This window comes from Macaca fascicularis, chromosome 16 (genome assembly GCF_037993035.2).
Source record: "Macaca fascicularis isolate 582-1 chromosome 16, T2T-MFA8v1.1".
NCBI classification, from domain to species: domain Eukaryota; kingdom Metazoa; phylum Chordata; class Mammalia; order Primates; family Cercopithecidae; genus Macaca; species Macaca fascicularis.
Genome location: NC_088390.1, coordinates 17,344,670 through 17,369,640, shown reverse-complemented (window position 1 = coordinate 17,369,640; position 24,971 = coordinate 17,344,670). Strand labels below are relative to the sequence as shown.

At 44.3% G+C, this 24,971-nt stretch overlaps 1 protein-coding gene across 5 annotated transcripts in view; it reads left to right on the top strand.

The window, feature by feature from the left end:
• Nucleotides 1–24,247, top strand: part of COPS3 (COP9 signalosome subunit 3) — a 38,419-nt gene extending 14,172 nt beyond the window's left edge. For 2 of the 5 annotated variants that reach the window (XM_045375285.2, XM_074018699.1), the window contains 8 exons: nt 3,193–3,285; nt 6,315–6,494; nt 9,499–9,639; nt 11,402–11,575; nt 16,434–16,520; nt 22,057–22,170; nt 23,520–23,600; nt 23,931–24,247. In XM_045375285.2, the coding sequence (XP_045231220.1) occupies nt 3,193–3,285; nt 6,315–6,494; nt 9,499–9,639; nt 11,402–11,575; nt 16,434–16,520; nt 22,057–22,170; nt 23,520–23,600; nt 23,931–23,984 (924 nt within the window). In that variant the 3' untranslated portion in view covers nt 23,985–24,247. Of the gene's footprint in view, nt 1–3,124; nt 3,286–6,314; nt 6,495–9,498; nt 9,640–11,401; nt 11,576–16,433; nt 16,521–22,056; nt 22,171–23,519; nt 23,601–23,930 lie in introns of all 5 variants that reach the window. The other 3 variants (XM_065532831.2, XM_074018700.1, XM_045375286.2) reach the window with 2 other exon arrangements.
• The last annotated feature ends 724 nt before the right edge of the window (nt 24,248–24,971 follow it).

The following is a 24,971-nucleotide window of genomic DNA, read 5'->3' as shown; positions in this document are numbered from 1 at the left end:
CATGTCCCCTGAATGAGGTGGGGGCATGGGGAGGTGTGGCGCCCAGGGAGGCTGCTGCTGGAACCAGCAAGTAGTTGGAATTACCAAGCTAGTACCATGTGTTTTTTTGTTGTTGTTTTTTTGTTTTTGAGACAGAGTCTCGCTCTGTCACCCAGGCTGGAGTGCAGTGGCACAATCTCGGCTCACTGTAAGCTCCGCCTCCTGGGTTCACGTCATTCTTCTGTCACAGCCTCCCGAGTAGCTGGGACTACAGGCGCCTGCCACCACACCCGGCTAATTTTTTGCATTTTTAGTAGAGATGGGGTTTCACCGTGGTCTCGATCTCCTGACCTCATGATCTGCCCGCCTCGGCCTCCCAGAGTGCTGGGATTACAGGCGTGAGCCACTGCAACCAGCTGCTAGTTCCCTTTATGTTGTAATATGCTGGGTTTTGTCTGTTACATTTTTTGTTTTAACTTTTAATTAGGACATTATTTTAGCCTTACAAAAAGCTTTAAGAATAACACCACAAATCCTCATACATTTCACCTAGATTCTCCAAATGTTAACATTTTATCACACTTATTCTTTTTTTCTCTTCCTCTCTCTTTTATTCTGAGCCATTGGAAAGTAAATTGCAGATATGCTATTGCTGTTCTTTATCCCTAAATACTTCAGTGGGTAAAGCCTAAAAATTAGGACATTCTCTTACATAGCACAGTGTAATGGTCAGCATCCAGAAATGAACTCTTACTTTTTTTATTTTATTTTTTTTTCGGAGACAGAGGCTCGCACTGATGCCTGGGCTGGAGTGCAATGGCACCATCTCTGCTCACTGCAACCTCTGCCTCCCAGGTTCAAGCAATTCTGCCTCAGCCTCCTGAGTAGCTGGGGACTACAGGTGCATGCTGCCACGCCCAGCTAATTTTTTGTATTTTAGTAGAGACTGGGTTTCACCATGTTGCCAGACTGGTCTTGAACTCCTGAGCTCAGGCAGTCCTCCCGCCTTGGCCTCCCAAAGTGCTAGGATTACAGGCGGGAGCCACCACGCCCGGCCCAGAAATGAACGTTAATATAATTCATCAACGAATTGACGGACCCCATTTAGATTTTTGGCCAGTGAAAAGGACTGTCTTTTGCTATAAAAGGACATTAGCTGTTCAGACAGTGTACCATATAGCAAAAGAAAACCATGGACCATGGATTGCATTACATTGCTTTGTCTCTTTAGTGTCCCTTAATCTGGAACAGTGCTTCAGTCTTTATCTTTTATAATATTAACACAATTTATAATATGGGTTTTTTTTGTTTTTTTGTTTGTTTTGAGACAGAGTCTCGCTCTGTCTCCCAGGCTGGAGTGCAGTTGTGCAATCTCGGCTCACTGTAACCTCTGCCTCCTGGGTTCATGCCATTCTCCTGCCTCAGCCTCCCGAGTAGCTGGGACTACAGGCGCCTGCCACCACCCCCGGCTAATGTTTTGTATTTTTAGTAGAGACCATGTTAGACAGGATGGTCTTGATCTCCTGACGTCGTGATCCAACCGCCTCAGCCTCCCAAAGTGCTGGGATTACAGGTGTGAGCCACCACGCTCATCCTATAATGTGGGTTTTTAAAGTTTTTATTTAGTTATTTATTTTTTTGAATTGGAGTCTCATTCTGTTGCCTAGGCTGGAGTGCAGTGGTGTGATCTCAGCTCACTGCAACCTCCACCTCCCGGCTTCAGGCGATTCTCGTGCCTCAGCCTCCTGAGTAACTGGGACTACAGGCACGTGCCACCTTTCCCAGCTGATTTTTGTTTTGTTTTTTGAGACAGAGTCTTGCTCTGTCACCCAGGCTGGAGTGCAATGGCACAATCTCGGCTCACTGCAACCTCTGCCTCCTGGGTTCAAGCAATTCTCCTGCCTCAGCCTCCCGAGTAGCTAGGATTACAGCTACCATGCCCGGCTAATTTTAGTAGAGACAGGGTTTCACCATGTTTGGCCAGGCTGGTCTCGAATTCCTGACCTCAGGTGATCCGCCTGCCTCGGCCTCCCAATGATTTTTGTATTTTTAATAGAGGTGAGGTTTTGCTGTGTTGGCCAGGCTAGTCTCTAGAACTCGTGACCTCAGATGATCCGCCTGCTTCAGCCTCCCAAAGTGCTGAGATTACAGGTGTGAGCCGCTGCACCAGACAGTTGTTTCTTTTTAACTTGAAAGCGAATTTAAGATTAGTGGTTTGAAAGAGGCTGAAAATAGAACCAGTTGTTATTTTGTAGTACTAAGTAACTGTGTTTGAAAGAGATGGTTAAGAAAAATCATGAGTTTTTGAAAAAGCTGTAAGTTATTGAGCTATTTTTAGTCTCTTCATATATATATATATATTTTTTTTTTTGAGATGGAGTCTTGCTCTGTTGCCGAGGGTGGGGTGCAGTGGAACGATCTCAGCTCACTGCAACCTCTGCCTCCCTGGTTCAAGCGATTTTCCTGCCTCAGCCTCCTTAGTAGCTGTTACTACAGGCGCATGCCACCATGCCCAGCTAATTTTTGTATTTTTAGTAGAGACGGGGTTTTGCCACGTTGGCCAGGATGATCTCAATCTCCTGACCTCGTGATCCACCCACCTTGACCTCCCAAAATGCTGGGATTACAGGTGTGAGCCACCGTGCCCAGCAATTTTGGAAGAGACTATATTTTAGTCTTTCAAAAACAGATTATGCCTCATTTGACACTTGGTCTTGTTATTTATAATCAGGGCAGGAAACAGTCCTTTTAAAATCTATGGTATTAGTTTTGGTAGTAATTTACTACCAGTTAAGGGGTAGACTGCCCTATGGGAAAATGCCAACACCCTTATCCACAAGTAATTTTCCTAAACATAGGCTGTTGTCTCTTGTATAATAAGTGATTTGGAAAGTTTTCGTTTGTTTAGATGTTAATATAATGAACTGTTCAGAAAGTAATACTGTTTTTTATTATTGATCTTCATTGTAAAAATAAAAGCTTTTTATGATTTAAAAAATGGTGCTGAGTTATCTAAAAATTCCAAGAAACAGCTTAAGAAAACATTTTCTGACTTAAATGGTACAGAAATTTCCTGAAAGAGTATGGAAACCTCATATTGCTATTTAAAGGAACCTATCAATTAGTGTTATTTTTTATTTGTAAGTGACAACATAAGATCCAATGTGCTGCCATCTTTGAGAACTTATCTGAAAGAGATGTCATTTCTGACAGCCCCTGCGAGGAATTGGCATCCTTAAGCAAGCCATAGACAAGATGCAGATGAATACAAACCAGCTGACCTCAATACATGCTGATCTCTGCCAGGTAAGCAGCCAAAGTGTGTGATTCACACCAACTCAGAGGTGTAGGTTGTTGATGGGCTTGCTCAACATTGGGTTTGATAAACGAAGGCAAGTTGGCGGATATTGTGATGTGTTATAGAAGTCAGAATATGTAGGTACATCTGTTACATTCAGGCGGGTGCTGGATGCAAACTCTAGGATAGGGCTCAACTAGTAAGCTTGTTGAACAGATAGGATAATTAATTCTTGTAACTTTTTTTTTTAGACAGATTCTTGCTTTGTCATCCAGGCTGGAGTGCAGTGGAACGATCTCAGCTCACTGCAACCTCTGCCTCCCGGGTTCAAGCAATTCTCCTGCCTCAGCCTCTTGAGTAGCTGCGACTACAGGCACCCACCACCACACCTGGCTAATTTTTGTATTTTTAGTAGAACAGGGTTTCACCACGTTGGCCAGGCTGGCCTTGAACTCCTTCCTGACCTTGCGATCCACCCGCCTCAGCCTCCCAGAGTGCTGGGATTACAGGTGTGAGCCACCACGCCCAGCCCTAGTTGTAACTTTTTAAAAAATCCTGAATCATTCTTTTAAAATTGTGAACCTGCTGGGTGTGGTGGCTCACACCTGTGATCCCAACACTGGGAGGCTGAGGCTGGTGGATCACCTGAGGTCTGGAGTTCTAGACCAGCCTGACCAACATGGAGAAACCCCGTCTTTACTAAAAATACAAAATTAACTGGGCGTGGTGGCACATGCCTGTAATCTCAGCTACTTGGGAGGCTGAGGCAGGAGAATTGCGTGAACCCAGGAGGCAGAGGTTGTGGTGAGCCGAGATTGCACCATTGTATTCCAACCAGGGCCGTAAGAATCAAACTCTGTCTCAAGAAAAAAAAAATTGTGGAACCTGAGACTGAACATATCTAACTTCTTACACCATAAAATGTTACTCGTTTATCTTTTTTTTTTTTTTTTTTTTTTTTTGAGACGGAGTCTGGCTCTGTCGCCCAGGCTGGAGTGCAGTGGCGCGATCTCGGCTCACTGTAAGCTCCACCTCCCGGGTTCACGCCATTCTCCTGCCTCAGCCTCCCGAGTAGCTGGGACTACAGGCGCCCACAACCGCGCCTGGCTAATTTTTTGTATTTTTAGTAGAGACGGGGTTTCACCGTGGTCTCGATCTCCTGACCTTGTGATCCGCCCGCCTCGGCCTCCCAAAGTGCTGGGATTACAGGCGTGAGCCACCGCGCCCGGCCTTTTTTTTTTTTTTTTTTGAGATAGAGTCTTGCTCTGTTGCCCAGGCTGGAGCGCAGTGGCACGATCTAGGCTCCCTATAACCTCCGCCTCCCAGGTTCAAGCAATTCTCCTGCCTCAGCCTCCTAAGTAGCTGGGATTATGGACGTGTACCACTACACCTGGCTAATTTTTGTATTTTTGGTAGAGATGGGGTTTTACCATGTTGGCCAGGCTGGTCTTGAACTCCGGACCTCAAGTGATCCGCCTGCCTCAGCCTCCCAAAGTGGTGGGATTACAGGCGTGAACCACCATGCCTGGCCTCATTTATTTATCTTATTTTGTGAGGAGGGCAGGTATATAATGAAGTCTCCTTTCCATTCTGTTTGCTAGCCATCTATTTCTTCTCTAAAAGGAAACTATGTTAGTAATTTTTTGTGTATCCTTCCAAAGACTTTTTATGGACATAAAAGCAAATATGAATATATATTTTCTCATTTTTTACACAAATTTTAATCTATGCAGACTCTTCTGTGGCTTGCTTTTTGTATGTAACGTATCTTGGAGATGATTCCGTAGTGGTACTCTACAGGTACGGAGTAGTCTATAATATGAGTATGCCATGGTTTCACAAGTCTGCATGGGTATTTACATTGTTTCCTTCAAGAATAACATGGTGTGTGGATTATTTCAAACACATGTTCTAGTTTCATATGAAGATGTGTCTTTTTTTAATGTTTTAAAAAAATTGTGATTGAGGTACAACATACAGACAGTAAAATACTAAAGTGTATAGCTCAGTGAGTTCGTATGCATGTCTACACTGCGTCTCCATTAGCTAGATAACTGTTCTAAGGGCTTGGTTTGCTGAGTTGCACAATTCCCTACATTTACCTAAAGGATTAAAACACTGGAAAGGATTAATTAAAGGAAGCACTTCTACTTACACCATGCTGGTCTCTTTCCATTCCACTACTTCAGTAAAGAGAAAGAGGACACACTCTTTTGCCCTCTAATCAGATGGGTAGGGATAGGTTAAGGGATAACTGAGTCTTGTCTGTAGAATTCTCTATTCTCAATCGTCTATAGCATGCTTGGCCTTATAGCTGTTTAGCTTTTTATAAAGAAATGCTCCACCAGGTGAGGTGGCTGACGCCTGTAATCCTAGCACATTCGGAGGCAAAGGTGGATGGATCACTTGAGGTCAGGAGTTCGAGACCAGCCTGGCCAATGTGGTGAAACCCCGTCTCTACTAAAAATACAAAAATTAGCTGGGTGTGGTGGTACACGCATGTAATCCCAGCTACTCAGGAGGCTGAGGCAGGAGAATCACTTGAACCCGGGAGGCAGAGGTTGCAGTGAGCCGAGATGTGCCACTGCACTCCAGCCTGTGTGACAGAGTGAGACTCCGTCTCATTAAAAAAAAAAAAGTAATGCTATTTTATTCTGAATGGCTAAGAAAATGGAGTACAGGTTGATTAGTCCTAATCTGAAAATTTGAAACCCAAAATGCTCCAAAATCTGAAATCTTTAGAGTGCCAACTTGGCACTCAAAGTGCTCATTGGAGCAATTGCATTTCAGGTTTTCAGATTAGGGATGCTTAACTGGTATGTATTCTGCAAATATTCCAAAATTTGAAACACTTCTGGTCCTAAGCATTTCAGATAGCAGATACATGAAATGTGTTGACATTTAGATCATTTTAGTCAATAAAATGTAAAACACAATTACATTATTTGGAAATTTCTGGAATCTATGAATTTTCTTCTTCTGCTAATACCTGCCTAAGTAAAATTAAAGTGATGATTTAATATCAATTTGTTCACAGCTTTGTTTGCTAGCAAAATGCTTTAAGCCTGCCCTTCCATATCTTGATGTGGATATGATGGATATCTGTAAAGAGAATGGAGCCTATGATGCAAAGCACTTTTTATGTTACTATTATTATGGAGGAATGATCTATACTGGGCTGAAGAACTTTGAAAGAGCTCTCTACTTTTATGAACAGGTAATCATTTCTCTAAAAATTAGCTGAGGTTGTTCTGAACTCATGTGATCAAAAAAGTGATCCCATAGGTTTGTGGCTAGAGTGGACTGATCCCGGGGCCTCCGTTTCAGGTGGTGGTCCTTTCAGAGACTGCTTCTCTGTCATCAGGTAAATGGTGGTAACCTGATCCCTAAGTTGAGGAGCAGTGCCAGTGCATAGAAGAGCACTTGTGGGTGGGTTCTAATCTAGGCTTGCACTTATATCTTATCTGATTTGGGATAAGTTATGACATCTCTTGACCTTTATAGCTTCCTTTGCATATAAGGAAGAGATTGAACTGAATGATCTTGGATGTGTCTTATTCTAAAACCATGTGTGGTATTTTGTTAAGTTTTATTTACTCAGTGAAACATTCTCTTGATTCAAAATTTAAAGGGTATAGAGGAGTACACAGTAATAGTCCCTCCCACCCTTTCTGTGTCTGTGTAATGAAACATAGTACACAATTTGGTAGACTATTCTGGAGCTTTACTCAGACTTTGAAAAAGAGATACACAATATTGATTAATAAACCCGTTGTCTTTTTTTTTTTTTTTCTTTTTTTTTTTTTGAGACGGAGTCTCGCTCTGCCGCCCAGGCTGGAGTGCAGTGGCCGGATCTCAGCTCACTGCAAGCTCTGCCTCCCGGGTTCATGCCATTCTCCTGCCTCAGCCTCCCGAGTAGCTGGGACTACAGGCGCTCGCCACCTCGCCCGGCTAGTTTTTTGTATTTTTAAAGTAGAGACGGGGTTTCACCATGTTAGCCAGGATGGTCTCGATCTCCTGACCTTGTGATCCGCCCGTCTCGGCCTCCCAAAGTGCTGGGATTACAGGCTTGAGCCACCGCGCCCGGCCCAAAACCCGTTGTCTTAAGGTAAATTAGCTAGATGTTCATACTTTCCTTTTTAGTTCATAGCATGTGTTAATAAAGGATATTTAAAACCTTCAGGGAGCTCAGTTTAGTTGGAATTCTAATACATAATACACACACGTACACACATCCGTGGCTCTGAACCATACCATAATGAGTGGTTGATGTGCCCTGTTGAGGGGACCTGAGAAGGGCCACCATAAGGTGCCAGTAGGCGGAAATGGTGTCATTAAAGCATGTGTCTAGTCAGGTCAAATCTTCAAGGTGACTTCTCTTTAAGACTACACATTCAGAAAATTATAAAAATGTACTTCATAGCCACTCGATGCATTATCATTGCTGTAGCCAAATATAGTAATTCATGAGCAAACTGGTCTTGAAATATCAAGATGATGTGTGTTTTAAAAAGGTAAGAAGGGGAGGGTGCGGTGGCTCATGCCTGTAATCCCAGCACTTTGGGAGGCCAAGGCGGGCGGATCACCTGAGGTTGGGAGTTGGAGACCAGCCTGATCAACGTGGAGAAACCCCATCTCTACTAAAAATACAAAATTAGCCGGGCATGATGGTGCATGCCTGTAATCCTAGCTACTCAGGAGGCTGAGGCAGGAGAATTACTTGAACCCAGGAGGCGGAGGTTGCAGTGAGCCGAGGTCACACCATTGCACTCCAGCCTGGGCAACAAGAGCAAAACTCCGTCTCAAAAGAAAAAAAAAAACAGAGCAAGAGGCTGGGCATGGTGGCTCACACCTGTAATCCCAGCACATTGGGAGGCCGAGGCAGGCAAATCTCCTGAGGTCAGGAATTCAACATCAACCTGGCCAACGTGGTGAAAATGTCTACTAAAAATGCAAAAATTAGCTGGGCGTGGTAGCAGGCACCTGTAATCCCAGCTACTCGGGATGCTGAGGCAGGATAATCTCTTGGACCAGGAGATGGAGGTTGCAGTGAGCCAAGATCACACCACTGCACTCCAGCTTGGGTGACAGAGCAAGACTCCACCTCAAAAATAAAAAGACAAGAAAGTGGCCAGGCGTGGCGGCTCATGCCAGTAATCCCCCAGCACTTTGGGATGCTGAAGTGGGAGGACTGCTTGAACTCAGGAGTTCAAGACCAGCCTTAGCAGCATAGTGAGACCCCCATCTCTACAAAAAAAATTTTTTTTTTTTTTTGAGACGGGGTCTCGCTTTGTCACCCAGGCTGCAGTACAGTGGCGCGATCTCGGCTCACTGCAAGCTCCACCTCCCGGGTTGATGCCATTCTCCTGCCTCAGCCTCCCGAGTAGCTAGGACTACAGGTGCCCACCACCATGCCTAGCTAATTTTTTATATTTTTAGTAGAGATGGGGTTTCACCATGTTAAACAGGGTCGTCTTGATCTCCTGACCTCGTGATCTGCCTGCCTCGGCGTCCCAAAGTGCTGGGATTACAGGCATGAGCTACCGTGCCCGGCCAAAAATTTTATTTTATTTTATTTTTTATTTTATTTTATTTTATTTTGAGACGGAGTCTCGCTGTGTCACCCAGGCTGGAGTGCAGTGGCCCGATCTCAGCTCACTGCAAGCTCCGCCTCCTGGGTTTACGCCATTCTCCTGCCACAGCCTCCCGAGTAGCTGGGACTACAGGTGCCCGCCACCTCGCCTGGCTAGTTTTTTGTATTTTTTAGTAGAGACAGGGTTTCACCATGTTAGCCAGGATGATCTTGATCTCCTGACCTCGTGATCTGCCCATCTCAGCCTCCCAAAGTGCTGGGATTACAGGCTTGAGCCACCGCGCCCGGCCCAAAAATTTTAAAATTAGTCAAGCATGGTGGCCCATGCCTGTAGTCGCAGGTACTCAGGAAGCTGAAGCAGGAAGATTGCTTGAACCCAAGGAGTTTGAGGGTGCAGTGAGCCATAATTATATCACTGCACTCCAACCTAGATGACAGAGCGAGACCCTGTCTCTAAAAAATAAATAAATAAAAATAAAATAAAATGAATTATATCTCAAGGCTGTTATAAAAATAATGGGACGTTTAAAAAGTATTACTGCTTTATAATTAATGTGATACATGTGGTTGATTGCTGTTTGCTACTGTGGTATGTTCTCTTTACAGTAAGCATTTTTCTTTTGCCTAGGCTATAACTACTCCTGCCATGGCGGTCAGTCATATCATGTTAGAATCATATAAAAAGTATATTTTAGTGTCTTTGATATTACTTGGCAAAGTACAACAGCTACCAAAATACACATCTCAAATTGTGGGTAGATTCATTAAGGTAAGTTTTTTTTTTTTTTTTTAACATAAAACTGATTTCTTATGTGAGCATGTTGAGTATATCAAGAAATTGCAATGATACAGTTCTGTAACTTGGTTTTATAGTGATTTAGTTCTCCTAACAGCTTCAGATTAGCAGACATTCTCATTGCCTGATTGGGATGAAATATTTCTCAGGAACCCGTTTTCAAACTTGTACTCTATGTACTTACAGCTATAGATGTTTAAGCTCCTGTAATAGTTGATTTTTTTTCCCCCAGAGACAGAGTCTTGCTATGTTGGCCAGGTTGGTCTTGAACTCCTGGCCTCAAGCAGTCCTTCTGCCTCTGCCTCCCAGAGTGCTGGGATTTCAGGTGTGTGCCACTGAGCCTGGCCTTTATTTTGTTTTCTTTCTTTTTTTTTTTTTGAGATGGGGTCTCACTCTGTCACCCAGGCTGGAGTGCAGTGGTGTGATCTCGGCTCACTGCAACCTCTGCCTCCCGGATTCAAGTGATTCTCCTGCCTCAGCCCCCTGAGTAGCTGGAACTACAGGCGTGTGCCACCATGCCCAGCTAATTTTTTGTATTTTTAGTGGAGACAGGGTTTCACCGTGTTAGCCAGGATGGCCTTGATCTCCTGACCTCGTGATCCACCCGCCTCAGCCTCCCAAAGTGCTGGGATTACAGGCATGAGCCATGGCACCTGGCCCCGTCTTCTTTCTTGCTAGCAGAAGTAGCAGATTGTCCCATTGCATCTGGTGAGGTGTGAGAAAGAGAGAGGGAGAGTTGGGAATGATGAATGTTTTGACGCCTTCCTTCTCTATATGATTTATCAGTAGAAAAACAGAACCACTGATAAAGATGTGTGCCTTCACTAAATTCAGTGGGTTTTCACCTACTGTGTTACTACTTGATCTGTACTACAAAATTTTGTTGAAAATAAATTACTCCAGGCCGGGCGCGGTGGCTCAAGCCTGTAATCCCAGCACTTTGGGAGGCCGAGGCGGGTGGATCACGAGGTCAGGAGATCGAGACTATCCTGGCTAACATGGTGAAACCCCGTCTCTACTAAAAATACAAAAAACTAGCCGGCGTGGTAGGGCATGGTAGCGGGCGCCTGTAGTCCCAGCTGCTTGGGAGGCTGAGGCGGGAGAATGGCGTGAACCCGGGGGGCGGAGCTTGCAGTGAGCCGAGATCGCGCCACTGCACTCCAGCCTGGGAGACACAGTGAGACTCCGTCTCAAAAAAAAAAAAAAAAAAAGAAAAGAAATTACTTCATTTGGTCTTAAAAACCAGGCATTTGCTTTGGGTAAATTATAATTTGTAGGGTAACAGTGTGTTGTTACCTGACAACATGGGATGTACTTGTTTAAAAAATAATATGTAAGTGTGTTTTTGCTTCCTATACACATTTGAGTCTTCGGAAATTTTTTTCTTTTTCTTTTTTTTTTTTTTTGAGGCGGAGTTTTGCTTTTGTCTCTCAGGCTGGAGTGCAGTGGCATGATCTCGGCTCACCACAACCTCCACCTCCCATATTCAATCGATTCTCCTGCCTCAGCCTCCCAAGTAGCTGGGATTACAGGCATGTGCTACCATGCCTGGCTAATTTTGTACTTTTAATAGAGACGGGGTTTCTTCAGGTTGGTCAGGCTGGTCTTGAACTCCTGAACCTCAGGTGATCCGCCTGCCTCGGCCTCCCAAAGTGTTGAGACTACAGGCGTGAGCCACCACGCCTGGCCTCTTCTGAAGTTCTAATCTGATTTTTTCCCTCCTTTGCATCTTTAGCCTCTTAGCAATGCATACCACGAGTTAGCACAAGTGTATTCAACCAACAACCCCTCAGAACTCCGAAACCTGGTGAATAAGCACAGTGAAACTTTCACTCGTGATAACAACATGGGACTGGTGAAGCAATGCTTGTCATCTCTTTATAAGAAGAATATTCAGAGGCTAACAAAGGTGAGGAAAGCGCCACCTTCACAGGGCAGCTCCTGACACCCTGGGGGCCATGTTTCCCTTTCTCTCCGTTTTCGTTTTTTTTTTTTTTTTTTTTTTGAGACGGAGTCTCGCTTTGTCGCCCAGTCTGGAGTGCAGTGGCCGGATCTCAGCTCACTGCAAGCTCCGCCTCCCGGGTTTACGCCATTCTCCTGCCTCAGCCTCCCGAGTAGCTGGGACTACAGGCGCCCGCCACCTCGCCCAGCTAGTTTTTTGTATTTTTTAGTAGAGACGGGGTTTCACCATATTAGCCAGGATGGTCTCGATCTCCTGACCTCGTGATCCGCCCGTCTCGGCCTCCCAAAGTGCTGGGATTACAGGCTTGAGCCACGGCGCCCGGCCTCTCCGTTTTCAGAGCTAAGGAAGTAGGTACAGGGATAAAGCATGGCAGGATTTCTGTGCTGAGAGAGAACTCTCTTGTAATTGGCTTCTTAGAAAGAATTTGATTTATACCTTTGGTCTTTTCAGGGCTAGAGCAGGGTATTTGGAGCAGGTGAAGAGGAAGAAAGGTAGGAGACACGGCTACATTGGGAGACAGTGAAAGGCAGCCTCAGAGAGGTCAGCAGCTCCAGCAGGGCAGATAAGGGATGCTAGTGATGCAGACCTCAATGCATTGTGACCAGCCTTGCAACCTGTCTGGCTGTGCTGATCTCTATAAGAAATCTTTCCCCCATGACACAGTACCTTGCTCTGTTGCCCAGGCTGGAGTGCAGTGGCGTGATCTTGGCTCATTGCAACCTCTGCCTCCTGAGCTCAAGTGATCTGCCCGCCTCAGCCTCCCAAGCAGCTGGGACCACAGGTGTGAGCCACCACGTCCAGCTAATATTTTGTGGTTTTTGTAGAGACAAGGTTTCACTATGTTGGCCAGGCTTGTCTCGAGCTCCTGTCCTCATGTGATCCACCTACCTCGGCCTCCGAAAGTGCTGGGATTACAGACATGAGCCACTGCGCCTGGCCAATGAGAACATCTTATGTGAACATAGTACTACTTGGACATTACCATTTAGGCCAGGGTTGTACAAACTTTGTGCAATTGACTTCTAGGATGTAAGCCAATTATATAATTTTTATTTTCAAGATGAAAATAACGTGCTGGGTTTTGACTATAGAAAATGTGCTTAATATCAAATGTTCAAACAGTACAGAAAAATAATGAAAAATGAAATATTTTGTGTTTTAGGAAGGTATAGGCTGCAAGTGACAGGAATCCTATAGCTCAACAAATAGAGGATTGCTTTTTTCTCTTGGGAAGTCTGACCAGAGATGCACAGTTCACAGCTGCTGAGAACACGGCACATCTGTTCCTGTGCACATCCTTTGCCTTGTGTCAGCCATGGTGATGGATGGTTGGGGAAAAGCCAGGGAACCAGAATAGGGGCTGTTTGTTGCTAGGCTACCCAGCAATGGAAAAGGCTGATGGATTTGGCTATGTGAGGACTTAGGGGAGAGGTGACTTCCCCTAGCCCAGTGGCTGTTGAGGTGGGCAGACCTTATACAAGGATAAAGGATCCTAAGGAGAAGAGGAAGGAAGGTGAGGAGAGGGTCAATGGCCAAGAAATAGAATCCTTCCAAATGCTCTAGAAAGACTAGCCATAGCTTCCTAACAGAAGGAAATCAGTAGTGAATTTGTAAAAAGTTAATTTATGAGAGAAAAATGAAGAACATGAAAGAGAAATCAACTCAAAGATCAAAACCAGTGTAATCTGTGAGCCAGAAAAACCAACTTGACCTACAGGTTTAAAAGACCAGGATCTAAGAGACTTAAATAACAAGCAGCCTAATTCTCTCTGTGAAATTTTCTTTTTGGCCCAAGTGCCAACAGAACCATTCTAAGTACATTTCTGTCTTTCCTTACCAAGAGGTAGCCATTAAAAAACAGCTGCACTCTGTTTGTGACTAGTAATTGAGGTTTAGATAAAAGAACCCAAATGCTAACAAACATAAAAGATAGTACATGTTACAAAAGATGTTAAATTGCAAAATAGCAAATGAAAATTAAATAACAGTTTCAAAAGTGTGGTGGCACGTACCTGTAATCCCAGCTGCTCGGAAGACTGAGGCAGGAGTATCATTTGAATTTAGGAGATAGGGGTTGCAGTGAGCCAAGATTGCACCACTGCACTCCAGTCCGGGCGATAGAGTGAGACTCCATCTCAAAAAAAAAAAAAAAAAATTTTTTTTTTTGATCAAACAGGAAGAGTCTCAACTTGAAATGGTCTTTCCAGGGCTGGGGCAGTGACTTACAAAGTCATCAAGGTCCTGGGTCCTTTGTGTGTTGACACGAAGTGGTGTATTGTGGTACACTGAGCTCACAAGCACTGCCTGCTGAAGGGACCTGGGAAGGGCTACCATAAGGTATGGTGGGCAGGAACCGTGTCTTTAAAGTACATAGCTAGTCAGAAGGTTATATCTGTGATAGTGGCTGCTCCATTTTTGGCATGATGTCCCAGTGCTAGAATGAAAAGAAGGGGGAAACATCAAAGGATTTTTCTAGCCAAGTTTTCTTACTAGAAAATCCAAAGAAGCCTCAACAGGTAGACTGTATCAGTAGGTGATGGCATGGCTGGGATGGAAGGCAACTAGGGGTGGGTTAAATCTGCCACTTCTGACATTGAAATATTACTTTGTGTTAACATTTTAGTAGATGTTTTTCTAGGTTCCTCTTCTCTGTTTCTTTTCTATGTGTATGCATAGAGTCTCCCAATTATATGTAACTGGGGTCATACTCTATGTTCTATTCTTGAACCTGCTTTTTTTTTTTTTTTTCTGAGACTGAGTCTCGCTGTATTGCCCAGGCTGGAGTGCAGTGGTGCGTTCTTGGCTCACCACAGCCTCCACCTCCTGGGTTCGAGCGATTCTCCTGCCTCAACCTCCCGAGTAGCTGGGACTACAGGTGCACACCACCACACCTGGCTAATTTTTGTATTTTTAGTAGAGACGGGGTTTCACCATGTTGGCCAGCATGGTCTGGAACTCCTGACTTTAAGTGATCTGCCCACTTCGGCCTCCCAAAGTGCTAAGATTACAGGCATGATGAGCCACTGTGTCTGGCCTACTTTTAGATTTTTTGTAGAGATGGGATCCCACTGTGTTGGCCAGGCTAAAATGTTGACTTTTGAGTCTTCATTTGCGTTAAACTACTTGTATACTTATTAAAGTTAGCAATAATTACAGTTTCTTGGGTACTGTTCTCTGAACTAAAGTATATGTAGGTTTTAAAATTATTGGCTCATCAAGAATTTATGGCCAGGCACAGTGGCTTACCCCTGTACTTCCAGCACTTTGGGGAGCTGAGGCAGGAGGATAGCTTGAAACCAGGAGCTCGAAACCAGTCTGAGCAACTAAGTAAGATCCCGTCTCTACAAAAAATAAAAAAATAAAATAAGCTGGGCACAGTGGTGCACGCCTGTAGTCTCAGCTACTCAGGAGGCTGAAATGGGAGGTTCCCGTGAGCTGCTGTGAACTACGATTGCACCTCTGCACTCTAGCCTGGGCAACAGAGCAAGACTCCATCTCTTTAAAAAAAAAAAAAAAGGAATTTTCAAGATGAGGGTTTTAATATGCCCATCTCTGAAAATGCCATTGTTGTAAATATTGCCAGCTGCCATTAAGAATAGAGCTCTTTTAATGTGTTTCTGAAAGGGGTCCTTTTCATGAGATCCTGAGAGAGCAGTGGTAAACACTGTTTTCCCTCACGTACCACAAGTGTGTAGCCTCTTTTATTTAATTCCCCCATTTGTTTAAAAATGTTTACTTTGAATTTTGAATGAGTGTTATTTTTTCAATTACATTTAATAGATGATACGTTTAATACAAAATTCAAAAGATGAAAATCTTCATAATGATGTACATACCTAGGATTCCTTTCCAGTTTACGTATACATATAAAATTAATCCTTTTTCATTACTTCTCTAGGAAATTGATGACAAACCACTGGATTTATCAGTTTTTATTCTTATTTATTTTTTTTTGAGATGGAGTCTCACTCTGTCGCCCAGGCTGGAATGCAGTGGTGTGATCTCAGCTCACTGCAACCTCCACCTCCCAAGTTTAAGCGATTCTCCTGCCTCAGCCTCCTGAGTAGCTAGGATTACAGGTGCCTGCCACCACGCCCAGCTAATTTTGCATTTTTAGTAGAGGTGGAGTCTCACTATGTTGGCCAGGCTGGTCTTGAACTCTTGATGTCAAGTGATCCACCCGCCTTGGCCTCCCAAAGTGCTGGGATTACAGGCGTGAGCCACCATGCCCGGCCCATCGGTTTTAAGTCATCTCCACAAATTTATTCTGTACATCAGTGGGAAGAGCTCTGTACACTTTTTTTTTTTTTTTTTTTTTTTTGAGATAGAGTCTTGCACTGTCATCCAGGCTAGAGAGCAGTGGTGCAGTCTCGGCTCACTGCAACCTCCGTCTCCTGGGTTCAAGCAATTCTCTGATTCTCTTGCCTCAGCCTCCCGAGTAGCTGGGACTAGAGGCATGTGCCACCATACCGGCTAATTTTTTGTATCTTTAGTAGAGACGGGGTTTCACCTTGTTAGCCACGATGGTCATGATCTGCCCAGCTTGGCCTCCCAAAGTGCTTGGATTACAGACGTGAGCCACCACGCCTGGCCCCTCTTTTTTGTATTTTTAGTAGAGACGGGGTTTCACTGTGTTAGCCAGCATTGTCTCGATCTTCTGACCTCGTGATCTACCTGCCTTCGCCTCCCAAAATGCTGGGATTACAGGCGTGAGCCACCGTGCCTGGCCGCTCTGTACACATTTTAATAAAATGTCTTTCCTTCGTTGTTCCTACCTGTGACTAATTCTGCTTCTGACTTTCAGACCTTTTTAACTCTGTCATTACAAGATATGGCAAGTCGCGTGCAGTTATCTGGACCTCAGGAGGCAGAAAAATATGTTCTGCACATGGTAAGTGTATTTTCTTTTTCCTTTCTTTTTTTTTTTTTGAGATGGAGTCTCGCTCTGTCGCCAGGCTGGAGTGTAGTTGCACAGTTTCGGCTCACTGCAACCTCCACGTCCCAAATTCAAGTGATTCTCTTGCCTCAGCCTCCCGAGAGCTGGGACTACAGGCATGCACCACCACGCCCAGCTAATTTTTTGTATTTTTAGTAGAGACGGGGTTTCACCATGTTGGTCAGGCTGGTCTCAAACTCCTGACCTCATGATCTGCCTGCCTCGGCCTCCCAAAGTGCTGGGATTACAGGCATGAGCCACTGTGCCTGGCCTGGATTTTCATTTCTTTAAAAATTAATTACTGGATTTTTGTTCCTGTAACAGATGTTCATTGTGGAAACTATTTTAAAAGGAGAAAAGCTGGGCAACCTCCAAAGTCAACCACTATTGACAATTTGGTCTATTTCCTTATAGTCTATATGGTTTCTAGTTTTGGTGTGCTCATATGATATACATACCAGGCTTGTGTCCTATTTGTGCTCCTTTTTTTTTTTTTTTTTTTTTTTTGAGATGGCTTCATTTTGTTTCCCAGGCTTGAGTGCAGTGGCACAATCTTGGCTCACTGCAGCCTCAATTCCCTGGGTTTAAGTAATCCGCCCATCTCAGCCTCCCAAGTAGCTGGGACTACAGGCATGTGCCACCATGCCTGACTAATTTTTGTATTTTTTTTTTTTTTTTAAGAAATGGGGTTTCTCCATGTTGCCCAGGCTGGGCCTGAACTCCTAGGCTCAGTCTGCCCTCCTGGGCCTCCCAAATTGTTGGATTACATGAGTCACTGCACTCAGCCCTGTACTCCTTATTATTTTCTATTTTATTTTATTTTGAGACAGACTCTCACTCTGTTGCCCAGGCTGGAGTGCAGTGGTGTGATCTCAGCTCACTGCAACCCCTGCCTCCAGGGTTCAAGCAATTCCCCCGTCTCAGCCTCCCGAGTAGCTGGTATTATAGGTGCCTATATTTACATATTTTCATTATCAGAATTTTTGTAAACCTTATAACACTCATGAAATATTTTGGGTATACAAAGAGGTATGACGTAGGGCTACTTTCTCTGCTTATCTGTGATGAGATCACAAGCTTTTGCCAGTACGTACATCAGCCAACTGCTGCAGCAAGAAATCTTGCTGAACAGTGTTTGCTGAACTACAGTGTGCTTAGTGACATCATTGACTAACATTCTGACTCAGCCTCTTCCCTCACTAAGGGTTTTGGTCCATGATGATTATTACACTGAACAGCACTGACATAAAGGAGGCCAGAGCACACACCCATGGACTTACCACCCAGCTTAGGAAATGAAATAGCACCAGCGCCCTGACATTCCCTCTTTATCACCTCCCAGTTGCATTTCCCCACTCTTAGCCCCACCCCAACCAGGCATCCACTCCTGATTTGGATAAGCATCATTTAAATGACTGTATGATAACCCGCCACAGTGATGTATTGTAATCTACCTACCTATTCAGTTACATAAGTATATAGTTCTGATCTGGTTTTAGTTCACTGAAAACCTGTGTCCTCAGCTCAGGACAGGCAAAGCTTCATATGACCCCCTGTATGATTTCAGAATTAGGAGTAATAAAACTAGTTTCCCTTGTGATAACAGAATACCGTATTTTGATTGATTGATTTATTGAGACAAGGTCTTGCTGTGTTGCCCAGGCTGGAGTGCAGTGGCGTAATCATGGCTCACTGCAGCCTTGACTGCCTAGGCTTAAATGATCTTCTCACTTCAGCCTCCCAAGTAGCTGGGGCTACAGATGTGTGCCACCACACCCAGCTGATTTTTAAACTGTTTATAGAGACAGGGTCTTATTATGTTGGCCAGGCATAACTTGAGACTTCTGGCCTCAAGTGACCTTCCCACCTTGGCCCCCCAAAGTGCTGGGATTACAGCTGGATCCAGCCACTGCACCCAGCTGAGTATTTCATTTTGATAGTTCAATTTACAAGTGTTCTAAAGGGTTTTTTGCTTCAACCTACCACTCAAAACATGTACACACCAAACAAAATCATACCTCTATGACTTGTGTCTGCTAAGAGCATCTTAGTAATCCCACAGGGCTTGCACAGAATAAGTAAGCTATAGACTCTTTCCCCAAGAAATTCCCTCTTCAGTGTGAGTGAGAAGAAACACATGAGTGGTTATGACACCAGACAGGACATGCAAGCTAGCAATGCATTGAGGGGTCAAAGTGGTTGTGAGTTTTGAACCCTGCTTAACCAGCCCAGACACCCTGACAGGCTCTGGAGCAGTGGTTTTCCTCTGAGGGTGATTTTGTCTGCCAGGAGACATTAGGCAACATCTGGAAGCAGTTTTGGTTTTCATAGATGGGGGTGCTACTGGCATCAAATGGATACAGGCCAGGGATGCTGCTAAACATCCTACAGTACCCAGGACAGCCCACACACCAAAGCATTATATGCTCCCAAATGTCAGAACTGCCAGGCTTTAGAAACCCTTCTCCTGGAATGAAAGGTCTGTGAGGGCAGGGTTTTTTTTTCTTTTTTTAAAGTAAACATTGGAAAAGTACACTTAACTGTACGACTAAACACATTTTCACAAAGATTCCAACACCTAGAAGGAACAGAATATGACCAGCACCTGGAAAATGATCCCTCATGCCTGCTTCCAGCTCTGTGCCTCTCTAGAAAGGTCGTTCCCATCCTGACTTCTAACATCCTATTTTAGTTGTGTTTGTTTCTGAGCTTAATGTAGAAGGAAACATACAGCACATACTTTCTGGGGATCTGGTTTTTTTGGCTCAGCATTGTGAGAGTCATGTGTGATGCTGTATGTAGCCGTAGTTCATTCATTTTCAAGGCTGCAATGTTCCAGTGTTTGATACGCCTTTCCATTTTAATTAGTTGGACAGGGTGGGCGTGGTGCCTGTAATCCCAGCACTTTGGGAGGCTGAGGCAGGCGGATCACCTGAGGTCAGGAGTTCAAGATCAGCCTGGCCAACATGGTGAAACCCTGTCTCTACTGAAAATACAAAAAAAAATTAGCTGGGCATGGTGGTGGGTGCCTGTAACCCCAGCTACTTGGGAGGCTGAGGCTGGAGAATTGCTCGAACCCAGGAGGCGGAGGTTGCAGTGACTGGAGATCATGCCATTGCACTCCAGCCTGGGTGACAAGAGCAAAACTCCTGTCTCAAAAAAAAAAAATAGGCCGGGTGAGATGGTTCACACCTATAATTCCAGCACTTTGGGACGCTGAGGCGGGCAGATCACGAGGTCAGGAGATCAAGACCATCCTGGCTAACACAGTGAAACCTCATCTCTACTAAAAGTACAATTAGCTGGGCATGGTGGCAGGTGCCTATAGTCCCAGCTACTGGGAGGCTGAGGCAGGAGAATGGTGTGAACCTGGGAGGCGGAGCTTGCATTGAGCCAAGATCGTGCCACTGCACTCCAGCCTGGGCGACAGAGCAAGACTCGTTCTCAAAAAATAAATAAATAAATAGTTGGACATTGGGGTTGTTTCCAATTCTGATTTCTTTATTATGAATAGTGCTGCTGTGGTGAAGGTAACTCCAAATTTTGCTTAGGTACATTCCATCTGCTTAAAGCAGCAGCTCTCTGTGATCATATAGAGAACTATGCATTTTATATAATATGTATTGGGCTGGTTGCTGTTTCACTAACTGGCATCTATCCCTTCCAAAGCTAGAGAGGAGTAGGCCAGCAGTTTCACTGCTAACAAATGGACAAGTGATTATCACTGTGTGGAACATCTTGTTAGAAATTAAATACCTGTTTGGCACTTTTATTGGTATCTCACTTTTTGACTTCATGGGCAAGATTTGGCTTTGAGGATCAGTCAAATAAATCCCCAGTAACTGATGCAAATAAATGATATATAGACCTTGAATCTATCTTGGAATCCCCAGTGGTAGTGAAGTTATCTTGAAGAATCAGAGGATAGTTTCCACTGGGATAAAATGAAAACCTGTCAGGCTTTACTTTTTAAAGTACAGTGGCCCAGCCTGGCCAACATGGCAAAACTTCATCTCTACTAAAAGTACAAAAAATTAGCTGGGCATGGTGGCATGCACCTGTAGTCCCAGCTACTTAGGAGGCTGAGGCAGGAGAATCCCCTGAACCCAGCAGGTGGAGGTTGCAGTGAGCAGAGATCGAGCCACTGTACTCCAGCCTGGGCGACACAGCGAGACCCCATCTCAAAAACAAAAGGCAATGTAAATTATATCTCAATGCAGTTGATGTTGAAAAATGCAAGGGCACCTCAAACACATCATGCTAAGGGAAGCCAGACCACAAAAGATTACATAGTGTATGATTCCATTCATATATCCAGAAAAGGCAAATCCATAAGAGACAAGAACAGATTGGTGGTTTCCAGGGACTGGGAGGAAGAGGAGGGAATGGGGAGGGACTGCTGATGGGCCTAGGACCTCTTTCTGGGGTGATGAAAACGCTCCAGAACTAGAGATGGTGGTTGCACAACATTGTAGAATGCATTCAGTGCCAATTAATTGCTCACTTTAAAATGGTAGGCCAGGCGTGGTAGCCCATGCCTGTAATCCCAGCATTTTGGGAGGCCAGGGCGGGTGGATCACTTGAGGTTAAGAGTTCAAAACCAGCCTGGCCAGCATGGTGAAATCCCGTGTCTATTAAAAATAGAGACCAAGGCAGGTGGATCACTTGAGGTTAAGAGTTCAAAACCAGCCTGGCCAACATGGTGAATCCCATGTCTATTAAAAATACAAAGAAATGGCCAGGCGCGGTGGCTCATGCCTGTAATCCCAGCACTTTGGGAGGCCGAGGTGGGTGGATCACCTGAGGTCGGGAGTTCAAGACCAGCCTGATCAACATGGAGAAACCCCATCTCTACTAAAAATACAAAATTAGCCAGGCGTGGTGGCGCATGCCTGTAACCCCAGCTACTCGGGAGGCTGAGGTAGGAGAATCTCTTGAACCCAGGAGGCGGAGGTTGCAGTGAGTGAAGATTAGGCCATTGCACTCCAACCTGGGCAACAAGAGCGAAACTCCATCTCAAAAAAAACCAGAAGACAAAAAAATTAGCCTGGCATGGTGACAGGCACCTATAATTCCAGTTACTTGGGAGGCTGAGGCAGGAGAATTGCTTGAACCCGGGAGGCAGAGGTTGCAGTGAGCTGAGAACGCACCACTGCACTCCAGCCTGGGGGACAGAGCGAGCCTCCATCTCAAATAAATAAATTAAATTAAATGGTTAATTATGTTGTGTGAACCTCACCTCAATAACAAAAATGCAGGGGCAGGGATTTTGTGTGTGTGTATCAGTTTTATACCTCTTAGCATCGATAATGCTGCCTAGCAAATAGTAGGTATTTAATAAATACTTGGATAAACATGGCACTTAAAAATATACAAGTTTATTTATATCCATGTTGCCTTCTATGCTTCTCTCTGATTATACTGGATGACTATTCATATAGCATTCAGATCTAAACTGCTTTCCTGTTTTGTTTTGTTTTTTTTTTTGTAGATAGAAGATGGTGAGATTTTTGCAAGTATTAACCAGAAGGATGGTATGGTCAGTTTCCATGATAACCCTGAAAAATATAATAACCCAGCCATGCTTCATAATATTGATCAGGAGGTAAACATGAATGCCAGGTTTTTATTTTTTTAATTGATGGTCGAGATGTATTTGAAATACTGCTTCTATGTTCCAGGATAATTTTAGTTTTAAGTACAGGTAGTTCCCAGTCTATGAACATCTTAGTTACTAGAAAGTTAATTTCAAAATGGGCTGCTTAAGGACAATCGCTTGAACCCTGGAGATGGGGGTTACAGTGAGCCAAGATTGTGCCACCACACTCCAGCTTGGGTGACAGAGCAAGACTCTTGTCTCAAGAAAAGCAACAACAACAAAATAAACCCAGAATGGGCTGCTTAAAACTCTTCCAGGCTGGGTGTGGTGGCTCATGCCTATAATACCAACACTTTGGGAGGCTCAGGTGGGTGGATCACCTAGGTCAGGAGTTCAAGACCAGCCTGGCCAACATGGCAAAACCCTGTCTCTACTAAAAAAGAATAAAACATAAAAAATGAGCTGGGTGTTGTGGTTTGTGCCTGTAATCCCAGCTACTCTGGAGGCTGAGGCAGGAAAATCTCTTGGAACCTGGGAGGCAGATGTTGCAGTAAGCTGAGATCGTGCCACTGCACTCCAGCCTGGGCAACAGAGGGAGACTGTCTCAAAAATCAAAACTCTCCCAGATTGTATGGCTATAAATAAATGGTGGGTTAGATATCCCAGCTAGCTCATCAAAACCTCCCTTAACTCTGAAAACACTTAAAGGCCCTAGTATAACTTTATCTATTCACAGCTGCCACTTACAACATAGAGCCTTGTGTTTTTGCTGAAATGTCTGGAGTTCCAGGTTGGGAGATCAGGAAACATCTCTGGAGCTATGTGAGAAGCAGAGCTGGGGTGGCTGGAGGAGAAGAGCAAAGCCCTCCCTGACAGTCCCCTTCAGGCAACACTGGGCTGCAGCCTGTCTCCTGAGGGCATGCTGTCCTGATTCTGGGGGCTGAAGGGGGCGTTTTGTGGGTGGTCTCTGTTTTTTACCTCTGAGCAGTGAAGTGAACTGAATATTAAATCTCAGAAAACTTTTTTTAAAACAATTTGATCGCAAAATGTCACCTGAAATGGTGTCTAGTCTTCATTGATCTCAGTGTGAATATACTCCAGTTTCCCTGCAAAAGATACTACGTGTTTGATTATGAGGTTTGCCTAGATCCTGCTGGGTGGGATGTTGGGTATTATATGGTACATGTATTAGCTTTCTGAGTCCAAAATACGCTGGCTCCAAAACCCATGTGGCCCCAGGGGTTTCATGTCAAGAGATTGTGAACCTACAGCGCCCTTGTGAACAGTCGAAGTTAGAAAGGATGCAGCTGACCTAAACCTGCTGCTGACCACCTTCTAATGTGCCTGTCATGCAGATGCTGAAGTGCATAGAGCTGGATGAGCGGCTGAAAGCCATGGACCAGGAGATCACAGTGAACCCTCAGTTTGTACAAAAGGTGATGAGGGTTCCCCTTGTTATAAGAAGTAGGCTGGGTGGAGAAGGAGGGGCGTTGTCACATCAGGCACAGGAATTAAGTTTCAGGTTACTAAATATTTCTTGAAACCCTTACCAGTACGGTCATGGAGAAATACTAGTTGAGAGCATTTTCAAACAATGGCCTGGAAGTACACTTAGGGATGCTTAGGGTGGTTCCTGGAATTGCCTGCCCTTGTTCACAGGGTGGCTTTGTTCTGGGAGGGACAGGGTAACTGGTGTGCTTATTGGGCTGCTGGGGAACCCTCGATAAAAGCAAACATAAATACATAACTTCACTTTCCCTTTACAGAGTATGGGCTCACAAGAAGATGATTCAGGAAACAAACCATCCAGTTATTCTTGAAACTAACATCCATCCTGAGCTAAACAAGAGAAACTACCATCTTGGCCAGTGGCAAGTGTTCGGAGGGCAGCAGAGAGGACCAAGCCTGTGTCACCTGGAGACTAAGAAATTAAGTTTTGTTTTGACATCTTCAGTCCTATGTGCTTTCAGAAAACCATTCTCTCTGCAAAGAAAGGAAACAGATTTGCAAACTTTAAAGTCTGTCGTGGATTTATTTATCCTCAGATTATTGTTATTGCATTAAATCTACCTTTTTGTTTTAAGTTGCTTGAACATTAATGTTTCTTCTGCATCACTTTTTTGTCCTCTGAAAAGTTTTTAATAAGTACATTCATTGTGAACAGAAATAGTTGGATTTTAGGAATTTTTGGAAGATTTGAATCTGAAAGTTGTTTTATTCATTGACAAATTTGTATCTTAAAAAAATATAAAAGTTGTCATCAGTGTCTTCAGAAAATAAAAAGAAAAAAAGTCCAGACAGACAGACATAGTGGCTCCCACCTGTAATATCCTAGCACTTTGGGAAGCTGAGGCAGGATTGCTTGAGGCCAGGAATTCAGACCACCTTGGTGAACATAGTGAGACCCTGTCTCTATTTACGAAAAAAAAAAAGAAAACAAAGGATAGCGTCCCTGAGGCATAAGTTAATTTTTAAAATTAAAATTAACATGCATATTAGTAAGAATATGAGTTGTGGATTATGAGATGCCATTGGTGCTTCACTTTTTTTTTTTTTTTTTTTTGGAGACAGGGTCTCTGTCACTGAGGCTGCAGTGCAATGGTGCCATCATGGCTTACCTCAACTTCCCAGGCTCAGGTGATTCTGCCACTTCAGCTTCCAAAGTAGCTGGACTACAGGCAAGCACCACCACAGCCAGCTAATTTTTTTTTTTGGTAGAGATGGGGTTTTGCCGTGTTGCCCAGGTGGTGTCAAAGGTGGTTTCCAACCTTTAGTGTGCACTACAATTTTGTAGTCTTGAAAATGGC